Source organism: Carettochelys insculpta, chromosome 12 (assembly GCF_033958435.1).
Source record: "Carettochelys insculpta isolate YL-2023 chromosome 12, ASM3395843v1, whole genome shotgun sequence".
In the NCBI taxonomy this organism is placed as follows: Eukaryota; Metazoa; Chordata; order Testudines; family Carettochelyidae; genus Carettochelys; species Carettochelys insculpta.
The window spans coordinates 34,482,531-34,495,431 of NC_134148.1; the positions used below are offsets into that span (position 1 = coordinate 34,482,531).

At 44.1% G+C, this 12,901-nt stretch overlaps 1 protein-coding gene across 1 annotated transcript in view; it reads left to right on the top strand.

Moving 5' to 3' along the window:
* The window catches only part of MCTP2 (multiple C2 and transmembrane domain containing 2), a 179,711-nt gene that overhangs the window by 109,174 nt on the left and 57,636 nt on the right, over nucleotides 1–12,901 (top strand). Inside the window, exons 16-18 of the mRNA XM_075006809.1 lie at nucleotides 9,090–9,191; nucleotides 11,642–11,716; nucleotides 12,499–12,618. Coding sequence (XP_074862910.1) covers nucleotides 9,090–9,191; nucleotides 11,642–11,716; nucleotides 12,499–12,618 — 297 coding nt within the window. The remainder of the gene's footprint in view (nucleotides 1–9,089; nucleotides 9,192–11,641; nucleotides 11,717–12,498; nucleotides 12,619–12,901) is intronic.

A 12,901-nucleotide genomic window follows, 5' to 3' on the forward strand; every position in this document is an offset into this window, starting at 1 on the left:
TGAGAAACTGCTAGAGTTTGTTACAGAACATGAGATGGTGATCTGCAACACGAGATTCAACAAAAGGACTGTAGGAAGTGGACGTGGTGATCAGATGACGGGAAGTCCGAGAACATGATAGATATGATTTTGATAAGAAGATGAATAATAGTACAGCAGTGCCAAACTTTCCAAGGAGCGGAAACAGACTCGGACCATAGTCTAGTGATCGCAAAAATCAAGAAACTGAAAAGAAAACCGAAAAGAAAATGAAAGATGCAGTTTAAGAAAAAAAAAAAAGACTTGGGGAGGCTATGTGAGGAAGAAGCAGGGAATGCATACAGAGCAGCACTTGAAGAGAAGATTAAGAATATCGCCACAGAGAAAGACCTAGGTAAGGGAGTTCCAGGGATAGCCATCGCTATAGAAGAGGCAATTGAGCAGACTGTTCCAGAAGAAGAAAAGATCAATAAGAAGTGGATTACCCAGGAGACACTGAAGTTGGTTCAAGAGAAGAGAGCGGTGAAGATCAGAAGAGATGTTTCTGAGATGGCAGAACAGCAATATAGGGTGAAATGCAGTAAGGTAAGGAAAGCAGGCAGAAAGGATAAGGAGAAATAGTTAGAGGAGCAACGTGAAGATACAGAGAGGTATTATGGCAAATGTAAGACCAGGGAGGTGTATAAGACAATTAGGAATATTAATAAGAAATGGCAACTGAAGCAGATGGCGATCAAAGATGAGAATGAAGAAGTGCTCATGAACAGAGAGAAGATTGTGCAGCGATGGATGAGATATTGCAACAATCTATACAAAGCACAGTTGGACCTAAGTGTCTCAGAGGGACTGACTGAAGAACTGAAAGAGATGTCTCCACCAAGCATCAAGAGCGAGACTGATGTTTCGAAGGAGAAAGTAGAAAAAACAGTGAAATGACTAGAGAACAACAAGAGCCCTGGAAATTATAAGATCACGGGAGAGATGATCAAATACGGCAGAGAAAGCATGATTTAGGAAATACACCGGCTATGTAATATAGCATGGAAAGAAGGGAAAGGCGCCTAAGAATGGACAAGATTTGTGCTAGTGACAATACCCAAGAAAGGAAATACATTGGAGTGCAAGAACTACAAAACGATTGACCTAACAAGTCATCTAGGTAAGATGCTGATGATGATACTGAGACACTAAGATCACAGATAGAAGAACGTACCGCAGACGAGCAAGCGGGGTTCAGAAAAGGTAAAAGTACTATACAGCAGATATTAGCACTAAGACTGATGGTGGAGAAAGCTCGAGGAAAGAAAAAAAAAGTATACACTTGCTTCATTGATTTTCAAAAGGCATTTGACAGTATAGATCAGAAAGTGATTTAGGCAGTGTTGTAGTCATATGTAGTGGATAGCAGACTGATATGATTGTTGAAGGCTGTCAATGATGCAGAGACAGCAATGAGAACATGCAGGGACCTGGGAAGTTGGCTTAAAACAAGTAGAGGTACAAAACAAGGAGATCCAATATTGCCAAGTATATTCATCGCACATCTGGAGAGAGCGATGGATAAGATCAAGGAAGGGGTGGAAGGGATATCTGTGCACAGGAAAAGAATTAACAACTTGAGGTTCACAGATGATATAGTTATCATTGAGGAAGATGAGGAGAAGCTAGCGAGAATGATCCAAGTGTTAAACGAAGAAGAGAAGCGGTATGGACTGATTATGAACATCAATAAAACAAAAACAATGGTATTTGGAGGTAAGGAAATAGGAAGAAAGATCAGTGTTGATGGTATTGAACTAAAAATATAGAGAAGTTCACATATCTGGGGAGCAATATAACGTATGATCTAGACTGTAAGATGGAAATGGCGACTAGAATAGTGAAAGCAAGAGTGAGTTTGAAGGCAATGGATAAGATCTGGAAAAGCAAAGCAATTAGCTTAAGAATGAAGCTGAGTGTCTTGAAAACGTGTATTCAGCAGCATGTTGTACAGATGTGAGACATGAGTGATAACGGAAGATTCAAAAAGAGTAATATTGGCGTTTGAAAGGAGTTGTTATAGAAAGATTCTGAGAATAGGATGCATGCAGAAGGTCACCAATGAGGAATTATATAGAAAGATACAGCTAAAAGAGAACCTGCTGCAGAAGGTTATAAAATGGAAGCTACCACTATTTGGGCATATTTGCAGAATGAACAACAAATGAAAAATCAAGACCCTACTATTCAGCATAATGGATGGTTTGAGTAGGAAAGGCAGACCCCACAGAGAATGAATAGATGATCCAGTAGATTGGTGCGGAGCTAGTTTACAGAAACTAAGCCACTCCACACAGGACAGAGAAAGATGGAAGGAAATAGTGAGAGAGGCATCAGACACCAATGGACGCTGAGCCCACAGTTATTGATGATGATGACTACTGAAGTAGCTGCAGTGCTGGCTAGAGCTCCAGGCCCCTTTGAAACTCTGGGCCCTCAGGCAGCTGTCCCCCGGTGGGCCTATCTGCAAGGGTCTTACCCTCTGCCATGTTGAAATTTAGATCAGAAGTGTGTCCCTGTGTAAAACATATTTCCTTCCTTTTACCTAGCTGTAATACTCAGTGTTCATTGATAGCCTTGCCAGACACAAGTCATGTTAGAAACACCATTTAGTCAACTCATTATTGAATGAAATCCCTGAGATATGAGGCACAAAACAAAAGTAACAGAAGTTTTAGTGACAAAACTATAGGGCAGATTTAAGCTTTCTGTCTGACTCCAGCATAACATCCATTCACCTTTCCTGTAGGTCAAGGTAATGCCTACCAATGGTCATGCACATCAGAGGTACAAGAAAAAGGTGGACACCAAATTAAATAGAAATGGATTGGCCTTCTGTAGCTATTTGGGGAGGAACATGCTGTGCTGAAACAAAAACAAACACAGGAGCTGGGTCTACAGAGGTGGCCCTTCGAAAGGGCGAAAATCGAAGTTTGGTGGTCAAAATAGTGGGGAGCCTGCGCTGGCTATGAGCAGCTGGGCACTGCCCCCATCTGCCAGGCCCACCGGGACAGCCACCGCATCAGGGAGGACCTCAGCCAGGCCTTTGGTAAAGGCCACCTCTGACCTGCATGCCCACCCACATCCCACGCACATCTGCCACCCACCGTCGCTGCCACCCCCACCCCCACCATCACCGCACCCACACATCCACCACCCACCCATCCCCCTGAGGAGCACAGCATGGAGTGGTGAACAATAAAATAAACATTTATCTACACTATTCTCGTTAACTATGTACAAGGGGTGGGAACCTAACTTGGAGTGGGGCGGGGCATGCATTCCAGGACGGGTGGTGGGCCGTGAGCCCTGGAGCCCCTGCCTCTGCCCCTGGTGGGGAGGAGAGGGTGCGGGTAGCACCAGCAGATAATGCCATTGAGTGGGCCTGGGTGAGGGTGGAGGGGGCAGGCTCGGCGGGGGCGGGGGGTCAGGCTCAGCAGGGGCCAGGGGGCAGGCTCAGCAGGGGTGGAGGGCGCAGATTCAGTGGGGGGAGCTGCTGGAGGGGCCAGGAGGCGGGCAACAGTGGACACATGGTCCTGGAGGGTGTGGCAAATGCCTTCCAGTGTGGTCAGCAGACTCTCCCAGGCTGCCCTCCACCACTCCATCTCGGCTTGGGCAACCCGCAGGTGCTGCTCGGCCACCTCAGCCTGACGCTGGCTGGCTGGGTCCTCCTCAGCCCAGCGGGGGCCCTCCGGCTATGGTCCTGATGGCAGTCTGCCTGGGGTGGCGTCCGGGCACCTCCAAGGACTGCGGTAGGGCTCTCCCAGCCCATGGATGGTGCAGCTGTGTGGAGAGGAGGATAGCATGTCAGTAATGTGTCCTGTTTGGAGGGGACCTGGCTGTGGCCCACCCACCCAAGTCCACCCCTGGGGTCCCCGCCCATCCCAAAGGACATTGACCCCCCAACCAAGGGGCACTGACCTGCCCCCTACAGGTTGGGCCTCCTGGCCTGGGGGTGCATCCAGGGGTTTCTCATGCAGGTGGCCCTTCCTAGCCCGTGGTGTGCAGACCCCAGGTGCTGTCCAGCACTGCCTGGCCACCTCCCCCGTGCAGCTTGCAGCACTGCCCACTGAAGGTGGGTGCTGGGCATCGCTGGTGGGCCAGCGTGGGGTGCCACATCCCATGTGGGGTCTGGCCTGTCTGTGGCCCGGGACCACCAGTCCTGTGTGAGGGCGACTAGGTGTTGCGTCTGCTCCACCTTGTGGAGCAGGTATGCGCCCCTCCTGTACGTACTGGGGGGGGTCCCTCGGTGATGTCTGGGGATGTCCAGCTCCCAGTCGCCGGGCTGGAGGAGCGGAGAGGGTGATGATGGTAAGGTCCCCGTCCTCACTCAACCACTCCGGGGTCCCCTGGCCCCCCTGGGTCCCTGGTCCAGGCTGCTCCTCTCGGCCGAAGTGTCCAGGAACAATGGGGGTGGGGAGTTGTCCTGGGGCCCTATGATGCCCCAGATTTCCCGGTAGTAGGGGCATGTGGCTGGAGCTGCCCCAGAGCGGACAGCCTGGTCCCTGGTCCCTGTCCCGGGCATAGCCCTGCGGCAGCTCCTTTACCTTGGAGCATACCTGCTCCGTGGTACACTCTGGTTGGCCCCGGTTTGGAGGCTCCGTGCCAGGCGGCCGAAGGCAGCGGCATTGCGCCACTTGACCCCCCATCTCGTGCAGGACCTCCTCCTCCTTCCAGAGGCTGAGAAGGTCCCGCAGCTCGCGCTCCATCCAGGAGGGGGCCATTTTTTTTTTCTCCCTCTGGGAGCCCTGCAGGGACTAGGAGTGGGGCTGTGGGGCTCGAAGGGGGATGGTTGCTGGCCATGCTGTGGCACTGGAGCATGTGTAGAGGCTGCTCCTAGCACGCTCTCAGCTTCCTGCCACGGGCTTCCTGGGTGCATTCAGCTTTAAGGCAGCTGAACGCAGGGACCATAGAGCCCCCCTGATGCCGGCTGGAGCGGCCCTGTGCTCCAGCTGACCGGCGCCATGGTGGACCCGTATTTCGAAAAAAGCGGACTGTGGAGCATCTACACATGTACTCTTTCAATTTAGTGTCAAAAGGGGCCGATCTTCCTGATCTGGGATTGGGGTTTGGACTTCGACATCTGCGCCCCTTTCAAAAGCTGGTTTTGCATGTGTGGATGCTCCTCCCGCTCTTTCATAAAAGGGCCGTTTATTTCGATTTTTTTGTGCACGTGTAGACACAGCTAGAAAGAAAAAGCGTGACTCAAGAAATTAATGCAGTGGAAATGTACTGTAGCGAAAGCTATCTCGGGCACTTTCTTTGGAGCACTTCTTTATTTCTTTATGATCAAGTGTACTGGAACTTCTCCACGGCATTTGTTGTAACAAACTGAGTTAGTGTGCTGCTAGGGCATTAAACCAGGTTGTTTTTTAATACTCTATATTCAGTAAAAGACATGAGGTGGAGATACACCACTTTATTTTAAATTTTCCCTTTCTGTTTTTGATTAAGAAGACCAGGAAATTAGTAAATTGGTAAGAATGGTCAGAGTAAGACTGAACTATAATTGCACATTTCCCCTACAAAAACCAAACAGAATTAAGAAGAATTAAAACTGGTTGTTAACACTTCCATCAGAACAGCATTGAGAGAGTTTTCCCCAATACAATTTTAAGTGACATATAATAAAAAATAGAAACATGCATTTAAAGAAAATTTCCAGCTTTTTAAAAAGATCTGAGCAGAAACATGCTGTCAGATTCCATAATTCATTGCAATGGACATGAGTTCTTTGCTGAATCCAAACTTGCTGCCAGAGGAGTCACACCCACAACGTTTCATTCTGTTTTCACTGTGCAAATCAGGGTGAAATCAATGGAATTTGTTCTGTTGTAAAATGATGTGGTGCGAGAATCAAACCCAATAGGTCTACCTGAGACTGCTGTCACAGTACTGCATGTGTCTTCTTACCCACATGCGGTGTTGCTACATTTGATGCTTTACATGTCTTAATTTTTGAACTTGGTAATTAACTAACATGCACCAAGGACAGATTAATGAATCCTCTTTGCCAGGTTATTGTCAAAGATGTGTTTCCACACTAACAACAGAGGAACTATGAGGAATATCTGTGCAGAAAATCACTAAAACACATATAATCTTATCCAATTCAGTTTAGCTCTTGATGTTAATTAAAATTAACAGACAGCTGCATTGAAGTCTAAATTGTGCTTTGAGTCACCTATTGTGAACACATGTGCACATGCGTTTCTGAGAAGGTGTTTTCAGCATCATTCCTTTTAGCCCCTGCACAAATATCAAGTATATTCTCCAGGCTAACAGGCTGCGAAAGAGTTATTGGCCAAGAACTACCTTGTGGATTTTGATTGAATTATTATGTTTTCAAGGAAGAAAATGTGAAGATGATCAATACTCTGAACTTTATGGAATTTTTTTTCAATAGGACATACAACACACTCATTCGCTGGTGGATTAGAATAGGTAGGCCAGGTTGGTGAATAAGTGACTCTCAGGCTGGACGCAGTTCACCAGGGTTAGCATCTGTCGACCTGCCAGTTTCTCATCTGGTGAAATGTAACTGGCCCATAGGCTGCTTGTGGCTCACTCCTGAGATAGGCAGTTTGAAAGACTGTATCTAGAATTTTGAAGTTGCCTTTGGGTGCAGGCCTTGTTCAGGCAGATTGGAGTCTCTTGGGAAGCCATTTATTTGTGCTGTCTTTAATTAGAATGGCTAAGATTCCATGATAACATCAAGCATGCCTAAGATAACATATTTCTGCTGTTCACCTGCCCAAGATTCTTATATCACATCAGCTGGGTATGAAGTACAAGTATAGAATTGGTATCATGTCCAGAATTCTTGTGGGTGGGTTCATGGGGGAATGATGGGCTGTAGTACATGAAGGTCTGGGAGAAATAGCTCAGTGGTTTTGAGTCTTGGCCTGCTAAACCCAGGATTGTGAGCTCAATCCTTGAGGAAGACATTTAAGGACTGGGGCAAATAGATGTCAGGGATGGTGCTTGGTCCTGCCAAGAGGGCAGGGGACTGGACTAGATGACCTCCTGAGGTCCCTTCCAGTCCTAGGAGGTGGGTGTGGGTGTGTGTGTAAGGTCTTCTGTTAAACAGTAGAGGTGAGTGAAAACTGTGATATGCATCATCACAAACTGCATCAAAAGGGAAGATATCCTGACTTCCCAAAGTGCATTATCATGTTTCTGTTTCATAGGGCTGATTTGAAAAATTCCAAATAAAACATTTTCCTCTTTTTTGTAAGAGGGATTAGGTTGCAATCAGCATTTTCTGAAGGGAGGGGGAAAAAAAGAGACTGGTGGAAGTTTCAACTGGAAAAGTTGAAACCAGTTGTTCCCTTTCTGATCCACAAATAAAAATGAAACCTTTCAGTCTGGGAATGTTGAAATGTCTGGTTCGTCATTTCGAAATCAGTATTTTTTGAACTTTCTATTCTACAAAAAAGTTGTACCTTTGTCCTGAATTGAAACAGAACACCAATCCTCAAAATAGCCATTTTTTAAAAATAGATGATACATTCCATTATTGGATCAGCTTGAGCTGCTACTGAGCACAAAGCAGCTCACATTTCAGCCATGTATTCTTGTCGTATGAGGCATAAACATCATCCCTACCACTAATATCCCCATGTTATTGAGGGACCCCACAAGTTGAGGTTTCACAGCATTGTCTGAAACTGGTGGTCTGTGAAGGGACATCACATTAATTGTCTACTTAGGAGCAGCTTTCATGGAGGTATCCCCTTTGTGTTTAATACCATGTACGTTCCACCTGTATGTGGGTTAAAATGTTCATTTAATGAAAGGAGAATCAATCTACAATCAATTAGATACAGTGCTATACTTTGTTTTAAAAAACATTTTTGAAAGGCAAAACAGAGACACACCAAACCCAAAACATCCGATCTGGTGATTTTTTTGGATGACAGCATTAGTGGAAGCTGAAATTCCTGTTTGGATCCCATTGAGGATGCAAACTAGTTCTTTATAGGGGCCCGCTTTCCTTTAACCATTAGCCAGGAAAGCCATCAATCTGTTGAAAGTCTATTCAATGAAGAAGAGGTGGAGCAGCATTGGGAAGGAAATGACCTTTCCCTTGTCATATGAGAACACTGTATTCCATTTTGTGCTTTTTTCCCCCCTTGTCCATTTTCATCCTGGCTTGTATGAGCACTTGTACTAAATTAATGCCATGACAGCAATAGCTATTTTAAATATGGTTGCAATTTCAGGCCCCCAAATTTCCTCTGTTATCTTTAATCTTTGATCATTACAGTCCCCAAATGGAGATTTGTGGTGAGCTGCAGTTTTTATGTTGCTGCTGTTTAGAATTAACTGGTCCGCTTCCTAAAAAAGCCAAATGTTTAATCAATACATATCCTACTGTGTATAATAAATACATTTCTGCCGTCACTTTTGAAGAGAGGATGCCATTGATTTGAGCCAAATAGTTTGCAAAATGATAAAGGAGATGGGTTTTTTCATAGATATTTAGCATGACAGGGCCAACAGGCAGATTAGAGCATGGAAGCAGCATCTGAAATTCTAAGGGGAAAGTCTTTTACAGAAATTTGTTTATTTTGAACATTTGTTACATGAACATTTGTTCCAATTACAATGATTGATTGATCTGGACTCTTTGTTATGTGGCTAATAATTTGACAACCTTTCAGTAAACAGAATTTGGAGAATTGCTATTTTGATTTTGTTATTGTTGTTTCTTTTTCTAATCTTTGGAAGAAAACTTACATTTTAAATCTGCAATAACAGAGGCTGATTACTTCTCATCAACTCATTGGCTTCCCAGACAGAATTTTCAAGCTTCAAGCTGGTTATTGTTTGCACTGCTTTGCTATAAAAGTAAAGGGTCTGTAAATGAAAGTTGGATTGTAATAGTTTTAATCTGCAATTTTATAGTCCTCTGATCCAGTGGTCATGTTGCATTTCAGGCATTTACTATATTGTCATCTTTTATTTTCTGTGGGAGAGTGGTGGTTGGAAACTGATTTTAGCTGCAGCAGAGAGTTAATATTTATTGAAACATTTTACTATAATACATTTATTTATTATCATTCTAGATTAGAAATGGACAGCAATGTTGTTATACACTGAAAAATAAAGACCTTGAACTTGCCTCAAAAGGAGTAATTTGCTTGGAGTTGGATGTCCTATTTAATCCAGTAAGTTCAAGTGTTTTCACTTAACTCATCCTCTGTGTAAGAAACTGGAATGCCTAAACTGGTCAGTGCCAAGGGGTTTGGTCTTCTAAATACAGGAACTCCATAGAGAAGATCCTGACGTGGTTGCATCTGGTGGGAAGGTTGGGCTTTAGTCTTTTTATAAAGAAATACTGGCAGATCACAGTGCTGCAACATTCCATCCAAGTTGATATGACAATAAAATGTCAGCTTTGGGCTGGGGATGACCAGAGATGTTTTAGGAAGAAGTGTGGGTTATTGCACGCAAGGGCTTAAGTTTACAGCAGCAGCAGCAGCAGCAGCAGCAACAAAAACCCAAACAAAAAAAAACCCAGGAGTTAATGTTTATGTGGTTATGCATGCAATTTCTTTCCAGAAAGCTGACCCACAGTATCCTATTTGTAGGGTGTTGACAGGAACAAAAGCTAAATACATGAATGTGGTGCACCACCCATATGGTAGTGGTCTCAGGCTCCTTGTGTCCCACAATCTTTTACTGAATTAAATTCTGTTTTACATTCACTGTTGCTGGATGGAATGCAACTTTCTTTTTACTTGCCACTCACCATGGTCATATGGGAAAAAAAAGTTTAATTTTTTTCAATGGTTGATAGGGACTATTTTGCCTTTTATGGAGCTGAGGTTTGGAATATTGTTAAGAACAGTGATATTTGTTCTTCTTTGCCAAGGAACAAGAAGTTCAAATAAATTATGGATCCCCTTTTCCAGAGGCTTTCAGAGATCTCCCCAGGCCACTGCTCTTTGCAGATAGACTGGAATCTATCTATTCTCCTATGTAGCCATTATGCTAGTGCAGGGTTTCCCAGCCTATGGGTTGGGACCTAAACATGGTTGCAATTGCATTGCAAAAGGGTCGCTGGCTGGGCTGGGTAGCTCCACAGGTGGCTATTAAGAAGCCATTCACACTCCTGAAGTCGTTCTCAATTTCTTAATTGGATTAACAACTGTCAGGCAGTTAAGCCAATCAATTACATTGAGAACCATTTCAGCTGCAGGGCAGAGAACTGCATACCTGAGGAATAGCACCCAACTCGGGTAAGGTGGGGGCCTGAGTCCAGGTTGGGAGGGAGGGCAGGTAGGAAGAGCTGATCATCTCCCTGACTTTCAGCCTCTGCAGGACATGGGGTCCCTGCAGACCCCCGCAGGATTCCCACAGCTGTCTCTGCTGGCTGGGGCTCTTTGCCCCAGCCGGCTTCCATCTGTTGGGTTTGGGGATCCCCCCTGCACCTGGACGACTGGTGCAACCAGCCGAAGCTCCATGCATCAGCCGGCTTACAGCCATGGGGGTCCCTGTGCCTCCTCTAGCTACCTCCATCCTGTGAGTGACCCCCTAGCCCCTGATTGTGCGATTTAAGCCGGGGGAGCATTTTGGGGATGAGTGTCGTTCCACCCACACAACTCTGACTAACTATAGTAAATGTAGTGTTATTATTTTATTAATATATTTCCCCTTTTCTATGAAATAACTTTTATGAATATATAAACATGAGGGGGCACAATTTTATATTCTTGCCCCAGGCACAAAATTGGCTAGTTACAGCTCTGCTCTACTCCTTCCCCCCACATTTTTGAATTGCCTTGGGTTATCAAGTCTTCCTGAATTGTCAAAATGGGTCCCCATGTGGAAAAGGTTGGGAACTGCTCTCTAGTGTCCGGGAACCTCATTGTTATATATAGTTTATTGTATCCACACAGCACTATGCTAGTATAGAAGGTACTGTCTTCAATTTATAGATGGGTTATTGAGGCCAAGATAGGCTAGACCAAGGTCCAACAAAACATTTGTGACAGAGCCAGTGCCATGTTACCATTCTTTTATCTATGGCTAACTTACTACTTTCTGTGGGCTAAATTATGATACCATGACTCACCTTTTGAGTAGCAGGAGTCATTCTATTGACTTCAGTGGACCTATTCCTAGGGTAAGGTAAACTTCAGTGTGAACAAGCAGATCACAATTTGACTTAGGTGACTCAGGGTGTTACAGAAGTGTAAAGGACTTTTGTCTGTTCTTGGGGGGGGGTGGTCCCTGTTAATACCTTAATATTGAATGTGCACCATGAATAGAATATCTGAGGATGCGATATTCAGGTCGTGTTCTTTTTTTTTAGAACTTTTCTGTATTAGGTTGATCCAACAGGGCACAGAAGGCAGCTTGCTATACTATGTGCTAAGGTCGAGCTTGGAACTGCTCACACCATGCCGTCTGCTGCTATTTAGGCAGTTAGATCTATTGGAGTAACCTGGATTAGCTCCAGGATTCTGCAGAGTAACTGATACACACACCTAGCACCTTGTCATAAGCCATTTAGCAACTGAAACAAGTAAATACGTTAGGGGTACCAGAGCTCGGAATCAAAATGATACCAAGCTTGAATGTTAACATTCTAAATGAATTATTCCTTTGTCAGGTAAAAGCAAGTATCAGAACCTTCAAGCCGCGAGAAAAGCGCTTCATTGGAGGCAACCGCAAGTTTTCAAAGAAGGTAGGTAGATTCTAGGCTGAGCTATTACCTGTTTTCACTGGCTTTTCTTTTTCTTCACAAGCACACCCTAGATGTTAGCACCTGTGGAGCAAACTCAATTCATGCATAGAAAGACTGAACACAGATGTAAATTCTGTGTAGATTTTTTTCATGTGCATAAATGCTGATTTGTGTTCACTCACAGTTACTTTCAGTGGTCCCATATCTCACCCAATATCTGGAGGGGAAAAATGACTTAAAAATTTTAACATAAAAAACTTTAATGCATTTTGAAATAAAAACTTATTCTTTGGTTTCTTCCCTGAAGAATAAGGAAAACAAAGATACTATAAAATGTAATACAATTCTAAATCAATTACTATAAAATGTATAGTATTAAATAAAGAATCTTCTTGCTGTTTGAGCAATAAGAGTATAATTTTTTATTCAATTCTATTGATAGATCTCGCAAACACCTAGTAAAAGAGTTCTATGAAAATCTGTAGGATTTCAACATAAGGGTTTTTTTTTTGTGTTTTGCTTTAGTTTTGTTGTGGAAGGGGAAAAAAGCTTCCATTTTATTTTTCCTTCAAACTTGCAGCTTTGGGGTGGGGGAAGCTGAAGTATTTGAGTGTCATACAAGAACACATGATTGCTGGCAAGACTCTGAAATGGAAGTTGTAGCATAGGCACAAGCACAAAGGTAATTGTAGCTTAAATTGTCGCTGTAGCTGAAGCGAAGTGGGAAATTTGGAGCATTTAATTAAATTCCTTTCTCTCCTCTCCTATCCGACATTTACCAGATCTTATCAAGAAATGTTGATCGTGTGAAAAAAATCACCATGGCGATATGGAATACAATACAGTTCCTAAGGAGCTGCTTTCTCTGGGAATCTAGACTAAGGAGTGTGATAGCATTTGTGGTAAGCGGATGTCTATCTATTTCATCCAGCCCTAGTGTACCTTCCTCTCCCCCCAGTTTAAAATCTCTTGTCTTTGGATGGTGTTACTATTATTGTTCTTCGGCTTTATTATATATTTCACTGTAGTGCCCACAAGACCCAAGGTTGGTCAGGGTCTCCTTGTGTCAATGGCTGGATGAACACCATGGCAGTCCTAGAGCAATCTTTCCCACATTTCCACCTCTTGTGCACAACTTGAACCCATTCAGTGACCTTGTGTGGGTGACCTATGTGGGCCAAAAGA